The sequence below is a fragment of the Brienomyrus brachyistius genome, chromosome 1, assembly GCF_023856365.1.
Source record: "Brienomyrus brachyistius isolate T26 chromosome 1, BBRACH_0.4, whole genome shotgun sequence".
NCBI lineage: Eukaryota > Metazoa > Chordata > Actinopteri > Osteoglossiformes > Mormyridae > Brienomyrus > Brienomyrus brachyistius.
In genome coordinates this window covers 7076684-7095867 of record NC_064533.1, presented here as the reverse complement: position 1 = coordinate 7095867, position 19184 = coordinate 7076684, and the positions used below count along the sequence as shown (strand labels likewise).

General features: G+C 43.6%; 2 protein-coding genes across 5 annotated transcripts; both read right to left on the bottom strand.

The window, feature by feature from the left end:
* Positions 1 to 314: 314 nt before the first annotated feature.
* Positions 315 to 6940, bottom strand: sephs1 (selenophosphate synthetase 1). 3 transcript variants are annotated; one of them, XM_049025967.1, is made up of 9 exons: positions 6884 to 6940; positions 5551 to 5807; positions 5319 to 5422; positions 5121 to 5228; positions 4623 to 4777; positions 3124 to 3214; positions 2378 to 2477; positions 1914 to 2126; positions 315 to 1486 (listed from the first exon to the last, which is right to left on the bottom strand). In XM_049025967.1, the coding sequence occupies exons 2-9, from the start codon at positions 5741 to 5743 to the stop codon at positions 1272 to 1274; spliced, it is 1179 nt and encodes a 392-aa protein (XP_048881924.1). In that variant the 5' UTR covers positions 5744 to 5807; positions 6884 to 6940; the 3' UTR covers positions 315 to 1271. The 3 variants fall into 3 exon arrangements, with proteins under 3 accessions (XP_048881924.1, XP_048881915.1, XP_048881934.1); XM_049025958.1 differs by lacking the exon at positions 6884 to 6940 and adding an exon at positions 6115 to 6877; XM_049025977.1 differs by lacking the exon at positions 6884 to 6940 and adding an exon at positions 6840 to 6861.
* Positions 6941 to 8136: 1196 nt separating this feature from the next.
* Positions 8137 to 17927, bottom strand: bend7 (BEN domain containing 7). Of its 2 annotated transcripts, XM_048969727.1 has the most exons (10): positions 17550 to 17926; positions 16707 to 16784; positions 16197 to 16496; positions 15014 to 15130; positions 12266 to 12573; positions 11464 to 11701; positions 10674 to 10796; positions 10510 to 10554; positions 9615 to 9665; positions 8137 to 9483 (listed from the first exon to the last, which is right to left on the bottom strand). In XM_048969727.1, the coding sequence occupies exons 1-10, from the start codon at positions 17611 to 17613 to the stop codon at positions 9431 to 9433; spliced, it is 1377 nt and encodes a 458-aa protein (XP_048825684.1). In that variant the 5' UTR covers positions 17614 to 17926; the 3' UTR covers positions 8137 to 9430. The 2 variants fall into 2 exon arrangements, with proteins under 2 accessions (XP_048825684.1, XP_048825693.1); XM_048969736.1 differs by lacking the exon at positions 8137 to 9483 and having other exon boundaries at positions 9615 to 9725; positions 17550 to 17927.
* Positions 17928 to 19184: the final 1257 nt, after the last annotated feature.

Below are 19184 nucleotides of genomic sequence, written 5' to 3'. Positions count from 1 at the left end.
CCGTTATGCTAATAGCAAACCTAGCTCTAACTCCAGCTTAAACCGTTAAAACAAATCCTAACCCTAATTACAGCCTTAAAGGCAGCCCTAACCCTAGCTGTAAGTCTTTAACCCTAACGGGCAGCATGCTCTGCTGTGATCTTCTGACCCTACTGTACTCACTAGCTATTTATTTAGTTTTTTAAAAACCTGAAAAGGTGTGTGGGGGGGGTGCTAACGTGGGGTCCCAGAAACAGGCCATACGTGCCGATCGTGGATTTACGAAGTGCCGCTCCACCCACAGTAACCGAAATAAAAGACAAACACGTCTCAAATACAAGAGATAAAAAATTATACATTTATTGGGGTCTCAGCGGAAGTCGCAATGTTGACATGACACTGTTTTGCAAAACAAAAAAAAAAAAAAAGATAAAAAATATAACTAAGAGAGCTATGTGACACACTACACGCTGAAGTGCCTATGGAGACATACTGAGTGGCCAAGGTCGCACACGCTGTAACTACTGACCACAGAACATGTTGTCGTGGGAAGTTCCCTGAACCCCCCAGCATTTACACGGGTGAGCCGCTTCCTGGGCATTTATGGCCTCCAGAATCCAGCAGACCGAAGGATTCCCACTGTTACGAGAAACGTCGGAATAATAACCGATCACGCAGGACGCGCACGGCACCTTTATCGGTATATAACCTTAGCTTTCCTCAGCTGACACTACCAGCATGCTCTCCTCTGACTGACGCGGAGAACATTACTGGGAGGGGAGGAAAAACGATACAAACTACCAAGCGACCCCTCAAGTTCCCGCCTCCTCGTTTACATCCCGCTTCACTCTTCTCAAGGCATCCGTTAGGAGCTTCTACTCCAGTCCCAGGATTTCACTGTACATAGTGCAGGGACTAAAAAAAAAAATAAAACAATAAAAATGCTTGCTACGTATCGGTAAGGTGTGCAGGGTGGGGACACCTTTGAAGAAAGCCTAAACGGCAATAGACGAAACCTGTCTAAAGATTCAAAATGAATCAACAGTGTTGGGTAATAATATTCTCAACTCAGAAGCTGCCTCATGATTAGGTGCGTCTTCAGTTAACGTAGGAAAAAAAGACACAAAGGCAATGAATGTTTTTTTTTCTTTTTAAACTGTGTCCGTGTCCCTTCTGCCCTAAGGTGACGTCTGAGCACACAAGAATCACACAGACACAGCAGTTGTTATGTATTCAAGGATGGCATCAGAACATGTGTCTAAAAAGGCTTGGGGGGGCGGGGGGAGGCAGGATTAAGAGGTGGCCCCGGGAGTGGGGTTGACGTTCTGCGTGGCCACCTGTGGGGCCACCTCGATGATCCGGGGCTTGTCAATTATCCTGGCAGTGCGGTTGCCCTTCTCCACGATGCCGATAATCCAGGCCTGGTGGCCCTCGCCGTACTTGGGGGACTTTATTTCAGCACAGAAACGTGCCGCTTGTTCTCGGGGCAGGCAGATCAACAGGCCTCCTGAACATGAAGAGGGGCGGGTGTAAATCAAAACGGACACCAACTATACAAATGCCCCTTGCTTTATGACGGTTCGATTTACGACATCTCGACTTCATGATGGTGCGACTGCACATACAGCAGTCATCAAACTCACGAGCGTAAACATCTCTTACAATGTTCAGCGATATATCGTAAGGTGTTTATCTAAATTTCCCCTAGCCCATTATGGCTACTAAATGCCCAAGTGTGTAATATCATATCATGTCCATATTCAACTTATGATTTTTTCAATTTACTATGAGTTCATCAGAACATACTCCTCAGTTTCAGATGGGGTTATCTATAGGTACAAACACCAAGTCTAGGAAAAGTCCATTTCTTCGGACTTCTTACGATGGGACTTTTGGGTGAAATCAAAGGCCAGGTAGACGGCTTCTCCCCTCACCCGAGGTTTCCGGACAGGTGCCGTGCATGAGGCCGAACATGTTGCCGCAGGCCTTGCTGACGGCGGCCATCTTGGCCAGCACGGGCAGGTTGTGGATGACGAAGGACACCTCGCTCCTCTGCTGCCGGGCCAGGTTCTGGGCGTGGCCCAGGATCCCGAAGCCTGTGATGTCGGTGGCGGCGTGGGCGTTGAAGGTGTGCATCAGGCCGGCCGCTGGGAGACGAATCGATTTAAAAAAAAACAAAACACCTTAGCTTGTGGCCTGAAGACAGCCAGCTGGCTCATGTTCACTGGACCATTAAATTTATGCATGTTCTGCAAACCGGAAAGATCCAAAACACTCCACCATAATATTAGAATTTTCAGGTCTATCTGTAACACAAGAATTCAGTCAAAAGCAGCTAACTGAGGTAGTAAGTGAGGCAGAGCCGAGCTGAGCGGTGCCAGGACGGCTCCCCCCGTACCTGTTCTGTTCAGCCGGGCCATGTTCATCATGGCCTCCTGATAAGCCAGCTCCACGTCCTCCTGTGTCACCACCAGCTTGATTTTGTTCCACTTTTCAGGCTGTTAAAGCAGAAGAGTCACTCTTCTGCACACATTACTGAATATGTACATCAAACAAATAAAAAATTATAACGTTTCAGAAAGACAGCTTCTAACAAAACGGGGAGTGATAGCCCAGAAAAATACGCAATTATTTTGCCCAACTGTTCAAATATATTTAGTTTTAAATTTGAAATATTAACAAAAAAAATCATATACAGATGCTCCTCTACTTACGAACTTTTAACTTACGAACTTTAGACATACGAACAAAGAGAACTGCAAGTCCAAATTGTGTTCATTGGGCTCCCGCTTCCTGTCCGCAACCTCAATTTTTTTTCTGCACGCCAATTCCGCCTAGTACGACTTCTGGCCGCTACTCCCGCCGCACAGCAGCGTAACGTGCGTACTGCCAGGATCCTACTTCTTTGTACTTGCATATACCCTTAAAATGATGTTGAATAACGACTTACGAACATTTCCAGTTACGAACGGACGTTCGTAACATAACTCATTTGTAAGTAGAGGAGCGTCTGTATAGCCACATGGTCAACCAGAGCCTTCAAAGATACCTTAATATTAAATTCCCTTTTTAAACATACCATCGCAGGACTGTTATTCTGGAAGTACCTGCGTGTTTTGTGACTATGAGTATCTTCTCACTTACGATATCTAGCCACTGGTGCACAGCCACGGCCACTTGTGTCCCCAGGGGTTTTGTCAGCACCAACACGTCTCCAGGTACAGCGTTGTCTGGCCTGCAGGGGAGCGGCCCGTAGAAATGAGCATCAGTGAATCGGACCTCAGTGAAGTGTAAGGCTGCTTAATGTCACCAAATGAGCAGTAAAATTAGCTCAGCATTAAGCTACCAAAAAAGACCAGCACTGGAGACCCCCTACGATGCATGATTTTATAACTAACTAAAACCGAGGAAGATACATCCTGCAGATATATATATATATATAGGGATGTGCAGAGAGCACAGTGGTTGTATCTGTTGAGGCAGCAAAATTATTTGTATTTGCATTCGAAAACAACTGGAAATAGGTGTAAAAATCCAGTTTTTGTTACACTTTGAATTTTAGGATATTGAAGTGTTAGTGTAAATGTTCAATAAGTAATTGCTGGGTTAATGAAAACCCTAAACCAATATTACATTTAAGTGTTCATCATCATCATCATCATCATCATTATTATTATTATTAATGACAATGTATAACCATAAACATCATTGAAAAGAAAATAAATTTAAAACTAGCATTCAGTTCCTAATCCACAGTCAAACCGCTAAACTGAACTCCAAACAAATAAATGAATGCTTGTGTGACCACTGTGAATCCCACCACCACCCACACTGACTGGCGGACGCTGAGCATACAGAATATAAACAAACGAATAAAATAATTACAAATAATACCTGTTGTCTCTCTCACACACCGTATGCCAAAACCTAAATCTGAACTGACCCCTGACTGAGAGATCTGGCGGAACACAGGAGTGGGTTACGCTCTGTCTATTAGGGCGTTTGGCGACTTGAATGCTATGCGAACATCATATACACTATACGGTACACTGCATCTACACTGTACCTGTACACTCTAATAGGCCAACATACTTCATATGAGACAGAAGATGCATTCAAATAATGATAAAAATTACAATAAAGTAAATTTTAAAAATTCATAAAATACATATTATTCTTAAGTATTATGAGTTTTATAAGTTAGGCTATACACTGCACCTTCATACGGCTGGTGGTGCAGTCGCTGTGTTTACGCCGGCCACGCGCGGTGCACTACAACTCATTACATCTGCTGTGTCCCACTAGCCAAGCAGGATTGTTTAACTCTATTTTTAACGCTTATTTTAACCATAAGCGTATATGCAAAGGGAGGTTGTGCCGAAGGATGGTAAGTTATGCAAATATGTATATAGTTATCAATACTATTATAAGCTGAAAGATACAGCCTTCTCAATACAGAAGATGTTTCTGTAAACACCCTGAAACTACACTGTTCTCAGTGATGTTCACCCCTGTTACAGCACGTCTTCTGCAAATGGATTTGACAGTAAGGTAAGAGACACCAGGTCACACGTAGGAGGAGGTCTGAGGTGAATGTGAAGAAGTGGAGAAAATCGACAGCGTGGGACGAGAGGTTCGCTCACATGATGAACTCGTTGGGTTGGCATACTGTCGTCGCCACTCCGCCGAGAACGATCCAGGGATTCACCACCGTCTGCCCCCCCGTTATCGACGTTCCTGCCTCCTCCGATGCGTCTTTGAACCCCTGAATAATCAGGGGCATCACTTTGTCCCTCTCCTGACAATGACATTTACCGGCCATTATATTCAAGGACAGACGCTTTCATCAGTAATAATAATAATGATACATTTTATCTATAACGCATTTTACATTTTCGGAGAAAATCTCTAAGTTCTACAAAACCTCAACAATCTAAAAATGTAAAAGCTATAAAATACCATCAAAAAAGGCATCATCTACAGGTGGTTTGCAAATTCTGTCCGAAAAGACAACAGCTGTAAACTCTGAAACTAAAACTTGTACATTGCAGATATCTATGGTGAAATGTCTAATACTATGTCCAAACGATGGTAGATCCTTTGTGGTTTAAATTTGTATTTTAAGTACATATGCTTCTCACCTTATCCGACAATTTATTGCTGATCCCCAGAAGCATGAGAATATTGTCACATTCTGTGACACCTACAGCATAGAGGTCACTCAGCACGTTGGCACAGGCGATGCGCCCCTGGAAGAAAAGGAAACAACTCAGACACTAATCACTCGACATGAAAAAAAAAAATCAATCACAAATGGTACAAGGCTCCAGAAGTCCTACCATCATATAGGGGTCATCCACAATGGGGTAAATGTAATCTGTCGTCTGAACAAGTGAAAGACCACCGTGTCTCAAGGGGATAACACAAGTATCCATGCCGATACCTGCACACACGGGGGACATTTCAGTGAAGTGTCGTCACGGTGACTACACAATTAATGGATCCCATTCGCCCCATTTACTAGCATTTACCGGGGGGGGGTGGGGGGGGGGCACAATTGAGGACACCTACCTAGCCTGGGCATAACTGCCCCCAAAAATTGCTCGTCTTCCTGGAAGTGATTGTCATGCAGGCATTCCAGAAGCTTCTGAAGTACATCCTGTGGGACCTTGCAGCCGGTCCCCTTGAGTTCTGTGAAGCGGGTTAATCGGAACCCCTTGTCTAGTTCATAACTCTCGGGGTTAAAAGACTCCCGCACAGACATGACCTGGGGACAATGACTGTACCTTTACCAGTAACTGGACCGCTGCCTCTCAACGGACGACGATCTTGGGGAGCAAAAAAAAAAAGGAGAAAGTTATAAGCTATGAAGAACTTGGTTATTTTGGTTGGTGCTAAACCGATGATGACTAGAAATATTAATTTTATTTATAAATGAATAAAGTAACCCATACGTAACACTAACATAGCCTACAAGGTGGAAGAATGCAAGGAATGCATACCATCTGCTTACACAAATCCTTCTATCAAACTGTCTAAAATTGCACAAAAATCGCCCAAGGGATGTAAGGAAACCTATGACAATGCACACATATTAACATTCTATTACAAATAATAAATAAAAGTAAGTAGCACCTTTTATACGAGTTTCTGACGGCGGCTGGATAACATCAGAATTGTATTTTTAAGAATTGGATTATAAATATGAGCCATGCTGAAGTCAAGCGGCAGAAGGCGGTTTATATGCGCTCTTGTCTGTGAGCTCTGGGTTCCAGTTAATGCGACAGGGTGTATGACATGTGCCTGTCAAAGTGGCATCGCCAAAGGGACGCCTTATAATCCGCTGATATGTTATCGTATATTGCACAAATATATCAGGCATCAAAGTAAAACTTTTAAGTTATTCTGCAAAGATTCTGCAAACTTTTAGTGAAGCACAACATTAACCCCTTGTTGTGTCTCCCCTCTGCACCCCCGCTCCACGCATGGGCAGGTTTAGCTAGCTAGCTAAGCTGGGGGCGGAGACAAAAACACCTATACCTAAATAAAAGCCGGGCCCGTGGGTAATGTTATTTCGCAGAGAACGGTGCATATGCCTTCTTCACTTTCATAGAGCCCGGTTATGCACAACGTTAGTCGTGTTTTTTCGTCCCGGACAACGAGCGAGCTGCGTGTAAAAATGTCGGCAGTTGAAAAAATTAACCCTTTTGTAACCCGCTGCCCGGAGAGCTAAACCACACACGGCTAAAGAAACCCCTGCGTCTCCCGCACTCCGCACAGAGTCGGCGTTTTCCACCGAACAGGAAATATTTAAAGCAGTAGCCCTCGCACGTTTAAAGAAAGACGACGCTTATATTCACATTTCATTTCCCCTTTAATTCCGCACTCCGCTTTTTTCCCTTACCGGTTTCGGTTTAGCGGCGCCTCTCGATACAAGAGAGGGTGCTGTCCCAGAATGCACCGGGGCCTAAAGGGGCGCCCCAAACTGTGCCTGAAGATAAATGCTATTCGATACAAACAATTTTTTCTTCTACGGAGACTGCAGAATGAAGCGTTCTTTTACATCTAAAAGGATTCATACGTAATTCCACACCAAAATAAAGCTGCATCTTAAATGTAAAATGCAGATATACTGAATATTTTGAATAAAATAGCAGAAATAACAAGGGTCCTTTAAGGGATAACTGGCGCCTTTACCTCCCCTTTAAGCTATGTTTAAATGTACGGCTAGAATAATATAAATAATCAAAATTGCCTTTAATTTCGGAACTGTCATCTTAAATATTCTGTCCTCTATATATCATCTAAGAATACAAAGATACTTAATATTTATAATAGTAATATACGGACTGGCAGAGTGAATTAAAATTCACATTCAGTTTTTCAGTTGCGTTTTATCCCCACCGTTTGCGAATGTTTAACTCTGGCTGTGCTGTCAAACGTCTACAACCGGCAATTAAAAATTTTACATATAGACAGCTGTGAGAAATTTGCTTTATTCAATAGGGATACAACACTGCTCTTGGCAAGTCTTACAGCAAATGACAACATCAGCACAGTTTGACAAAGGTTCTGATTACACAGCAAGTTAAAATAGATGTGTTCCCATCACACTTCACAAATACACAGAGACACATAATTAAATCTCACACATTGTCCACGTCTCTTCATTTCGCAATAGTACTTATTTTAAAATATTAATTATGCATATCAAAGAATGGCATACTTACATCTTGATCGTATTTTTATTCTGTAAACAATCTTATTGACAAGATCATAACAATGCGTTGTTTTTATAATTGCATTAAATTAAATCAAAAGGGGAAAAACGTTTATGTGCACTATAATTTTATAAGTTTATTACAAACGAAAGGCTTGACATAAAGTGCATAAAGGTAAAGTCAGTTATTTCAATGTTATTTCTAACATTTAAAATTTATTGGCTTGGCTTTAATATCCATCCATCCATTTTCCAAACCGCTTATCCTACTGGGTCCGCAGCCTATCCCGGAAGTAATGGGCACGAGGCAGGGAACAACCCAGGATGGGGGACCAGCCCATCGCAGGGCACACTCACACACCATACACTCACGCATGCACTCCTTTGGGCAATTTAGCAACTCCAATTAGCCTCAGCATGTTTTTGGACTGTGGGGGGGGGGGGGGGGGGGGGGGGGGGAATCGGAGTACCTGGAGGAAACCCCACGACGACATGGGGAGAACATGCAAACTCCACACACATGTGACCCAGGCAGATACTCGAACCTGGGCCCCAGAGGTGTGAGGCAACAGTGCTAACCACTGCACCACCATGCCTGGCTTTAATATAAAATATTTAAATATATGACATACATTTCTAATTCATTTGGCCAAAAATAATTAAAGAATAGTAAACTAAATGATAATTATATGTATTTCGAATGTCATGGGTAGGATATGACTACATGTAGTCATTGAAATGCATAAAACTGCCATAATTGCAAGTCTAGGGGAACATCTGTTGTTATTGTCATGTTAATTTCCATTTAAATTTGCATTTTTATTATTCAATGAGCACGGCATTACCGTTTCCTTGAAATGTCCTGCATCAAGATATGTGTTTGGTATGAATCCGATAAACACGATTAGCATTACAATGCTTAATCGAGAGAACAGTTAGCTAAAGTAAATCAAATCACACAGCGGATTGAAAATATGTTATCTAGCCACCCAATCTGGCAATTTTAGATTGAGCTGAACTACAATTTGCTTTCCTCGACGGACGGACTTCATTTGCAGTCCTCCATTAGGTCCAGTTAGCACAACTGTGAACTGCTGGTAATTAATGTTCAAAGAAGGACAAATAGTAGACTGATGCTATGAGAATAGGTCTATATGGACAGAATACAGTGATTTCAAGATAAAAAACAAATAATAAACATGGTGACATTTAAGGGGCGCAATGTAAACGTGACAGACAGTCACCTGAAATTGGCAATTAAAAGCCACTTATTAATTATGCCCAATTATAAATAAGTGTGTAAAATGACAGAGCTAAAAAAAAATCTTTCATAAAATGAGACCACCGAAGTCAGCAACACAAAACTGTCCAGTTTCATGGAAAAGTTCCTTGTGTCTGTAATAATGCAGTGGTCCACTACACTTGGGAATGATTTCATTAATTACCCAGATATTTTGGATGGACATTAAGGCCTTTAAGGGCCTTTAACCCCCCCAGAAAATGCTCTAATATCCTCAGAAAAACGGCCTCCCCTGCACTCGCACCCCAAGCTGCCCTCTCACCTTATATGTATGTCTCAAGATGGGATGTAGGAAAAGAAGCATTTTATAAGTCGACACACACATCACTTTTCAGTTTTCAAAGTGGCTCAGGGTCAGAGGAGCCGGGGGGCTTGACAAACATCATTCCATCACTAAGCTGTTTCTATCTGGCTGGAAAATGCATTAAGCATTAAGCAGAGATGTCCTCTTCAATGACAACTGCAGTCTTCTTTAAGTCATTACCTGAAGAACACACAATTACAAGTAAACAAACGGTACCTGTACTATTAATTATCTGTCTAATAATTTACTTCCTGTCGCTTTCTAATAAATTACAAAAAGCAGTGAAGACAATAACTGTTCAGGTTTGTTACCTCTAAGCAGTTCTGTTTTTTCCTTCCTGCCTTCTGAGCAGTGACACTCTTCTGCGGAAATAACCCCCCCAACATCAATTTAGCCATTTTTATAAATGCAGAAGTGCAAACCTGTAACAAGCAACGAGGTACACGGATATTACTGAGGGTAGCTAGATCAAATCATATTACATGACCAAATTATCCTTATACTTGTAAGTCAGGTTTGAATTCTGCCAGTGAAATCTCTTCCCTTCATCCTATAGGGTCATTCCATATTATAGGATTTATCTAATATACCATGGTAAATCTGTTTTCTTATAATACACCTCACGATAAAAATTTTTGTTTTCATGTGTTGCCTTGCAGTGAGTAAATTGGAGGTGTGAATTAAAATAGATATCTAAATGAAAATTTCAGAGTTTGAGAGGAAAAAAAATCATGGACTACCCTTAAGATGGGGTTAGCTATATGGCTTATATACACAGTTAGCTCTTCACTGCTGTTAAAGGGCATTGGTTTATATCAGTAGATCATTGTCATATAACACAATCACGCTCTGCTTTAAGGCAGACGTACTTCTTGTCTTTTGTGAGTGAGGTAGATGTATTTCTATGTCCTGTGAGATAAAGTATGAAACAGTGGGGGTAGTGTTTGTGGGTGACCCACCCCCCACAAAGGGAGGGAGACAGAGGCAAAGACAGAGATAATTAACTGACATTTTGCGAGTCGTCAGAGGATCCAGGGACAAGGATTTATGGGATGGAGCTTGAAGTCTGGGTGGTAATGACTCGACCGGACGGTGGAGAGATGGAAAGACATCTGGGTGATAGTATGACAGAAAAGGGAGGGGTGGGAGACAAGATGGAGGATGGTACTGAACCACTGATTGTGGGACGTAGGGGGTGTAACCTACCTGTGGTATATATGGCAGTTTTGTTCAAAACAGCATCTGCAGCCTCTGATAAGAGGAACATAAATGAACAATCAGCCTGGGAGTAAATTTTGTCTTTCCTACAAAAAGACTTAACTAAATGTTTTCAGCTTTTTTTTATTTATCCGGGATTAAATAAAACTCACCCATGTTCTGTCTTTTTAATCGTCTCCTGGCCAGCTTAATCTGGTCTTGCAGAATTTGCACCCAATCTCTGGGACCGGGGAGCTTCTCAATTTTGTTAGTGGTGCAGTACTTCTCTGTAAACACTGTGGAGAAAAAGTAACCCAGCATTGTGAAAAGTACAGGTGACGTTACGGTACACGTGACATTTAGCTACAGGTGACAATTAACTGCAGGTGATGTTACGCTACAGGTGATGTTTAGCGACAAGTAATGTTTAGCTACAAATAACAATAAACTACAGGTGATGCTACGCTATAGGTGAAGTTTAGCTACAGGTGACATTTAACTAAGGGTGATGCTACGCTACAGGTGATGTTATACTACAGGTGACATTTAGCTACAGGTTAATTTGGTGATGCTAGAGTTTTTGTTGAGTTTAGAATGCAAGAGTTATCATGTGGTTTACCTAGGTATGGATTTATACTTTAAACTAAATGTATTTTTAAGAGCTTGCACGTACCCCCGCGCTCATGGGAGTTTTACTGATACAAAAATGTTCGGAGGGCAGAAGCAAAGACCTATCAGATTGTAGAGGAGGTGGGTCCAAGCAATTAGAGGAGGCGACACCTGTCTTGGTCCCGCCCCCTCTAGTTGCTTGGACCCATCTCCTCTGCAATCTGATTGGCTATCTTGCTGAACTAATTATTTTTCATTCTGCACTCAGAACATTTTTGTGTACTCTCATTCTCATTATGTCTATTATTCCGCAATGCCCCCCCCCCCCCCCCAGTGGCAGTAAAGATGTCCTACCCTTTATGGCCCCCACGATGTTCTGGTCCAGACCCTTTCTGTTGTCATTCAGGCCCCTCTTCCGTTTGCCATTAGGCAGCGAGTTAGCCAGCGTCTCGTCGTCGAAGAAGGCGCACACCAGCTTCCGGAAGAGCAGGCTCCCAGAGCGGGTGTAATTGACCAAGATGGAGTCCAGCTGGGACTTCGAGATAAACACGTCGTAGTCTTCTGCCAGCTGGACCTCGGGCTGAACACCGACCTGGCCGTGCAAACACACACACACACACACACACACACACACACACACACACACACACACGTCGGGTAAACATATCTCTATGGGGACCGCAAGTACAGGTGCAAACACACACGAGAACCCAACATCATTTAATCGGATCGTTGGCCCACGGTGAGCAACAGTGCCAGTCAAGTTCACCGATCTCTTTCGGTGCTGATGAGATTCAGAGTGACGCTTTCACATCGGAAGGACAGTCTTAATCATGACAAGGCATGACAGAACTACAGACAAATCTGTATACAGAATGATCACTAGTTTTGGTTGAAGCATTCTCTCTCAAGGCTCTACTCAGGGATACTGACTCAGCTCTTTTGTGAAGCCAATTGTATGCCTGTGAGACACTTAATTCCTCAAGAGCCTATTGTAAAAACGGCCTGGAACCCAGTGAACGTCAGAGGGAAGGACATTAAGAACGACAATAACCCGTGGAACCTTCTGCACACTTACAACATGCGCGGTACAGGATGCCGAAACCGAAAATAGCTCAGGTATCCTGTCCTGAGCTCCATATGGCAGCTTTGTTACCTCGGAGGATGACATGTCCCTCTGAAGGTTGTAGCGACTGAAGGCATCATCTGCAGGTGGTGGTGAGGCAGGTTTGGGAGGCTGGCCAGACTGGTCCAACTGGTCAAGGACAGATATTTCCCTTGGCCCTCTGTCCCTCCCTCCACAGGAGTCTGGCATGGCGCCGGCTAGGAGAGAAGCCCTTTTTCCAGGCAAACTCACTGGCACCACCTTGTGGGCAGGTCTCCTCTTGCATGGCCTCTTTCTTGGGACAGGAGATTGGATGGGGCTGATAGTGGTTGAGGTTCTCTGCTGCTTCTCCTGAGCCACTAAGATCCATAAATAAAAACAGCTATGCAGGAGATGAGGCTCTCACAGGAATAGCATGCCAAGTACACCAAAGAGCCATGTTATGGATATGTTCCGTATTTGAAATGAAATATCACCATTCTTATTAGAATGGAGGAGAAATTACCATTATGAATTCAAATGCACACTGTGCATAATACCTAATACTAAGCCATATGTATTATGAAGTGGAGAGCTGAACGGATACTCAAAGAATATTCTAAAGCAGTAAAATTAAGAAAAGAATAATTCAACAATATTAACTGACAGTATGTGTTTATTATGTATGCATGTGTGTGTATGTGTGTGTGTGTGTGAGAGAGAGAGTTTATATATATATATTATATAAACATTATATTATGTAAACATATTATATATGTATTACATTTTGGAGATCAAATACAATGTGGTAGAAATCTGTTGTTTTGGTAATGCAGGAACCATTTTTCAGTCCCCACAAGGAGAAACTAAATTTCATAAAAATCAAAAAACTAAAAATGCCAAAAGTTTTACTTATGGTTAGGGTTGGAATTGTTGGGATTAGGGTAATTGTGTGTGTGTATATGCATGTATAATTAGGGCTGTTCTCATGTTCGCTAATGTTCTCATTAATGCATAGTACTAATTTTAAATAATGTTATGACACACCGGTCGAAACATTGCATGCCACTGACACCTAAACAGGAGAAGAGCACAAGTAAAGGCTTTTAATAGGGACCAATAATAGCTTATTCCTTCCTGGTTGTGAACAACTTGAGAGTTTAGGTTATGACCTTAGAATCCCAGAGTTCATTGCTAAAATCCAAACATTCAGTTAGCATCTCATGTAAATATTGCCAGACAGAGGCATACATAGGATAAAAATACTGTAATTTGCAGTATTTAAAGATTAAGATTAACTTTATTCATGCCAGGGGAAAATTCTGGAAAGTTGGTTTAATTTTATTGAAGGCTTATACCTTAAGATCTTTCATGTCATTAAGTGCACTTACACTGGTCATCGGGCTTCTGTTTTTAGAGTCTTTTGTCAATAATTTAGAGCCAATAATACCTGCTGAGTGCCTGCGATTCCACGTACATATGGCTTTCCAATGCATTTCAGAAAGCACTGAAATTAAACCTCTGGGACCCGGGTTCGAGTCTCCGCCTGGGTCACATGTGTGTGGAGTTTGCATGGGTTTCCTCCGGGTACTCCAGTTTCCCACCACAGTCCAAAAACATGCCAAGGTTAATTGGACTTGCTAAATTGCCTATAGGAGTGACTGGTGTGTGAGTGTGCCCTGCGATGGGCTGGTCCCCCATCCTGGGTTGTTCCCTGCCTCGTGCCCATTGCTTCCGGGATAGGCTCCGGACCCCCCGCAACCCAGTAGGATAAGCGGTTTGGAAAATGGATGGATGGATCCTTGCAAGTAGTATTTTCGTTGGAAATAAATAAAACTGTATTGGCTATATTCATCTTCCATTATTCAAACATTCTGACACAGGCTTGTTATTAAGTTTTGTATTTTTGTCTTGCTGCATGATTCGGATGGATGTCCTGGCATGTTCTGGGTCCTGATCTAGACAAACCATTACAAGAGCAGCACCCTGCTGCGTAACATTAGCCAGAGTGCTCCGTTTGATGCGAGTAGAACATGGTTCCCGAATTCTTGAGGATCAACCTTCACATTAAAAACCTGAATTTGAGGGCAAGGGCCAACACCATTCAGGTTCATGTTGGGCAGATCTGGCCAAAATTAAGTGAATTGAACTGATGCTGAAGAATCAGAACAGGGCACAAACTTTTGGTGCTTTTCCACTGGCACCAAGAACCGAGCCGTGCCACGAACTGGCGGTTTTCCATTGTAAATTAGCCGAGCCATAACCATACTGATCACTAGCATGACCAGACCGAGCTGGTTGCGTCATCACCATCTGATCAGTTAAAACGCAGATACCGGTGTTCCGTGTCGATATACATGGATTGCCTGAAGGAAAACAGGAGCATATTGTGCATATTATTCGTTATAAGTAGTATCGCACATTGTGATGTACCCATGAATTCCTGATAGCTCAGGACTTGAAAATTTCCAGCCTCCTACATAAACCGTACTATAAAACTGATTAACGAAATGGATTCATAATGCAAATTTACACACGCAAATGCTAATTATGCTAGAATTTGATGATAACATAGTAAATCATGACGCGCACCGTGTGAACAGTAAATAAGCATCTCTTCAGTTTTATGTCAAAGTTGCTCTCCGAACGTGACAACGCCTTTACCGAGCCGATCCTTCTGCAATGGAAAACCGAGGAGATCCAGAACCGCGCTGTATCTAGCCTCTCATCGCAGTATGGCTAAGGTATGGCTCAGTTCCTATATGCCAGAGGAAAAAGAACCTTTTCTCATGGCTTGTTGCAGAGCGTGTCAACACTCACCTTTCTGCCGCTGCATCAGTTTCCTGACGGCGCGCAGCTCCTGCAGGATGGCCTGCAATGTGCTCTTGCAATTACACATGCAGCAGTTTGCTTCCATGATTCCGGGCAGGCTTGTCACTGGACAGCACAAGACAGGCAGACCAGGTAAAGGCTCCATTATGAGGACCCCAACTCCAAGCAGCATGTGAATGGCCATTTATGATGGTGTATTCCTGAACGTGTCCTAGTCTTGTTTCTGTTTTCTCAAGGTGGCATCCCATCTTCCTTGCTCTCTGCACTGAAAGAAGCCCCCCCCCCCTCCCCGACATCCTCAGAACCAGTCAGGCACCTTCTCTGATGAGCAGACATGTTCTTCGACAGGCCTTGGCTGACTGGTCAAATTCAATCCCAATGGATTAACCTTCTAATTCAGCGTTTCCTAATCAAGTCCTTGGGGATGCACAGACTGCCCACATTTTTGCTCCCTGTAGCCTGTCTGGTGGGGAGCTGGGAGAGAGCAAAAACATGGACTGACTGAGGGCCCCCAAGGACGGGACTGGGGAACACTAATCCAGTCAAGAATGTCAGTGTTGCTAATCTCCAGGAAGGAAATATCTTCTCACTATTTATTTCCCCGACTATTTGTGTGGATTAAATGGCTGGTGGATTAGGCACAGTGCTAGGTAGTTAAGGGACGAGGATTTGGGAATGGGCGTGGTTTGTCCCATTCTGTTCCAAACATAAAACAGAAGTGAAAAACTACGAAAAAAAAAAATACTCAGGTTGGCCAATAAAGAAATAAAGAATAAGAGGGTTGGTGAGGATAGTGAGCATTTTGCTCCACGTGAAGATGTTCCTGTCAGCGGTTTAGAAGCAAAAAGAAAGGGGGATGAAATAATGGTTCATAGGAAAGAAGCAATAAATCCGCAACAGCTGAGAGCATTGAAATGCTGTCTCAGATGTGATCGATGAGGGGATCCGCTCAAGCAACGGTGGACTCTGAAAATTTCATTAAACCACAGAAGAAAGGCTATAAATATTCCCTTATTTTTTTTTTAGGATGCCATTTAAAAAGAAGATGACATCAGGGGAGCTCTCTGGCCCTGCGTGCTGCCTTGCCTTGCTCTTCAGCAAAACCACAAGGGAAAAGGACCGTGGGGGGGGGGGGGGGGGTCAATCGATTTGCTGTGACTCATAGACGCACCATTGGGATTTACCGCGCCTCCGGCATCCCTCAGCATCCTCGAGGTCTTGGAACGGGTACTGTACTGCCCTAGCACCTGAGGCCTCGGTGCGGGTTCGAGGTTCCAGGTGCTGTGCTGGGGCTCGTCGAGACACAACGCCAAGGGCTGCCCCCAGCTCAGCTCTGCGTCCTGGGGCTCCGCCTTGAGGCTGTCCCCAGTGCCACCGGGCCGCTGGTGCCCACGGCTGGCCTTGTCGCTCAGCAGCCGCATCATCCCCGTGATCTGCCTCTTGATCTCCATGCCGTCGTCTCCAAGCCAACCTGAGAGACAAGCAGGTATGGCTGAAGCACAGGTACCCCGCATACCAGAATATTCTGGGCCAGTCAAATGCGACGGACGCACTGTGCTCAGACAACAGCAAACCTCGGACATCTCTGGATGTCACTGAAATGCCTTTTGCGTAAATATGAAGAGCAGATCCTTAGACCAGTACTTAAAGAAAGATACAAAATGTGTCTGTTTCGCTGTACCTTCAGTTATGGTAACATCTTTAATTCTGCCATTGACGTCTATGCTGCCGGCACCGTCAAAGTACCTAGTTTCATTATCTGGAACAAAAAAGAAAAAAATAGTAAGGGAATGAATGCGAATCATACAGAAATCCCACAGGCATATTCTTGAGACAGCAGATCAAACAAAAAAAAAATCAAAATATTCCTCGCGCCATTCATGTAATAGCGATCACGAAAGCATATGTACGGTACAGCAGGTATTGCAGCGTATCGAACTGCCGTCTGGAGCAGTATGTGCGGCTGTGGGGACAGAGTGGTCGAGGCTGGCAGCCAGCGATGCTCTACAGGCTCTTCCACCTGTAGGTATTACAAACATGCCGTCGGAGCTCAACGGGCTCCATCCGTCTCCAAACATCACATTTAAACGCCACAGTGTCTAAATGTGCTGAAAACTCATCCTGAAGTGCGTCAAGTTTCGCCGTGGATTTCTTTTTTGTATTTAACATTAAGACGTCAAAAGCCGGACAAGTTTTTAGGAGAAACTCGGATCGTCTGATTTTCAGGTCTGGTTTAGTAATGCATGGATTGTCTGTAAAAATAGATTCCTGTTACGCCGTAAATGTAACACTTCATCACGACATAAGACACTTCACATTATTTTTCAAATCAACTGTTATGACTTCCATGGCGACGTTTTAATCATTTAAAATTAGGTCTTATTCCCTCGTTGATCAAAGCGTCTTGAGAATTAGGCAGACAAGCCATGCATTTAGACAAAAAATGTTCCCCATTTTGCTTATGTTATTTTTAGAAGAAGCGACGGGAATAGGCAGGTCACACCTTCAAAAGCCCCTTCCTTACCTTCCTCATTAACCAGTTTAAAGCTTTGCGATTTCCTGCTCCTTTTCCTTTCGGCAAACTCCATTTTCTAAATGTGTGTGACGGAGGGATGAAGCCGGAGAGAGAGAGAGAGCGTATAGCATGGGAATAAACAGCAGGACCCGGGGTCCGTCTCTTTAACCAGCGTAAAACTGCGGCTCATCACCGCGTTACGCTTCCCGCGGCTTAGCGTCACATCACGGCCCCCAAAGCGACAGGGACACGGTGCCACATCTCCCATAAAGCAGCCTAAAGGCGCGATCGCTCCATCCTTAGGGCTCTCGTATATCCATATTCATATTCCACGTTTAGATCACCGTCATGCAAATTCCTTTGCGCCACCTGATGGTTCATGTTAGACGGTGTATGCGGGACCCGAATGTCATGCTACGCATTTCTTTGACGGGGTGTACGGATACATTTTTTCGCTTAACCATGGAGCGATTTACACACGTGTGTTGTTGGAAATTAACACAATTAACTGCACGCGGTGTAAGCATTTGCTTCACAATTACAAGTTCCCTACAAATCTAAATTAATTAGGGCGCCACAAAAATCACATTTTGCACTATTAAAGTGGTATTTACGGTGCATAACGATATATCAATATATCGTTTGTATCTTGAAAGTTTAAATCTAGAGAAACTGAATTTCCCCATCATCTCTTAAAACATAAACTGAAGTCTACGGGGAAATGGAATGAAGCAGCGTATAAACAGAATTGAAAAAACTCTATACGGTTTGGCACATACTTATTTTTTTCATTCAAAACTTGCATCAATATTTGAGTTTTCTGAGGAGGAGGAGATGCAGACTGTAGTTTTACCTCCTGCCTCATACAGTGGTGGCGTGCATTTCGTACGCGTGACGGGCCAGCTATCCTGCTGCTGTTGATGGATAGCGTAGCTGTTCTCGGACACAGGAAAGTCACAGGTCCTCATATCTATTCTCTAGTAACAGGAGGGACTCTAAAGGGCTTTTCTTTGAAAACCAAGGGGCCATATTATCATTACGGTATCCAAGGGCTTGTTACTCCCTCCGATAACACAGTTTCAGAGCCGACCACTCGTCCGGCTCGAGCACAAGCGCGCTGTACCCCTCCAGCGCTGGGCCAGTCCTCCTCCCGCCTCTCAGCCGGCCACGGCCGCCTCTCTGTGCCAGAAAGAAACGTCACACAGGGCGCAGTTGGTCAGCTGCGATCCTCCAGTTCCTGCTCAGCAGCCATCTGCTCTGGCCACCCTTCATTCTCAGGCCTGGCCTGGCACTCTCCATCTCCATCTTCCACACGCTACTGTTTGTTTGTTTGTTTGTTTAATCGTAGGCCAAACGTACGCATAAGAACGCAAATGTATAGCTGGAAATGATCAGAAAATGCTGCTGTGAATCAGCTTGGCAAAAAACACACACATATACGCAGTTCCGAACTGACCGACGTAATCTATTCCACAAAGCCTTGCGTCAACTTTTACGCAACTCGGATTTGTCCCCCCGCACCGCTCAAGGTACCATACAGGGATAATAAAAGAAAAACTGTTGTAATATGTACCAAAGAACACATCAAATTAATGAGCATAAATCTCTTCGCAGGTGTGTCACTATTTCGCTTCCATAAACTGT

Bases quoted from the DNA above. Each gene is read 5' to 3' on its own strand.
- bend7 (XM_048969727.1), bottom strand. From the start codon at position 17,613: ATGGAGTTTGCCGAAAGGAAAAGGAGCAGGAAATCGCAAAGCTTTAAA. The intron at 16,785-17,549 runs GTAAGGAAGGGG...TTTTTGTTCCAG, and splicing joins TAAACTGGTTAATGAGGAAG to ATAATGAAACTAGGTACTTT. The intron at 11,702-12,265 runs GTAACAAAGCTG...TTGCACGGCCAG, and splicing joins GGGACATGTCATCCTCCGAG to GTCGGTGTTCAGCCCGAGGT.
- sephs1 (XM_049025967.1), bottom strand. From the start codon at position 5,743: ATGTCTGTGCGGGAGTCTTTTAACCCCGAGAGTTATGAACTAGACAAG. The intron at 3,215-4,622 runs GTGAGCGAACCT...GCTCCCCTGCAG, and splicing joins CAACCCAACGAGTTCATCAT to GCCAGACAACGCTGTACCTG. The intron at 2,127-2,377 runs GTACGGGGGGAG...TTCGTCTCCCAG, and splicing joins GGCCCGGCTGAACAGAACAG to CGGCCGGCCTGATGCACACC.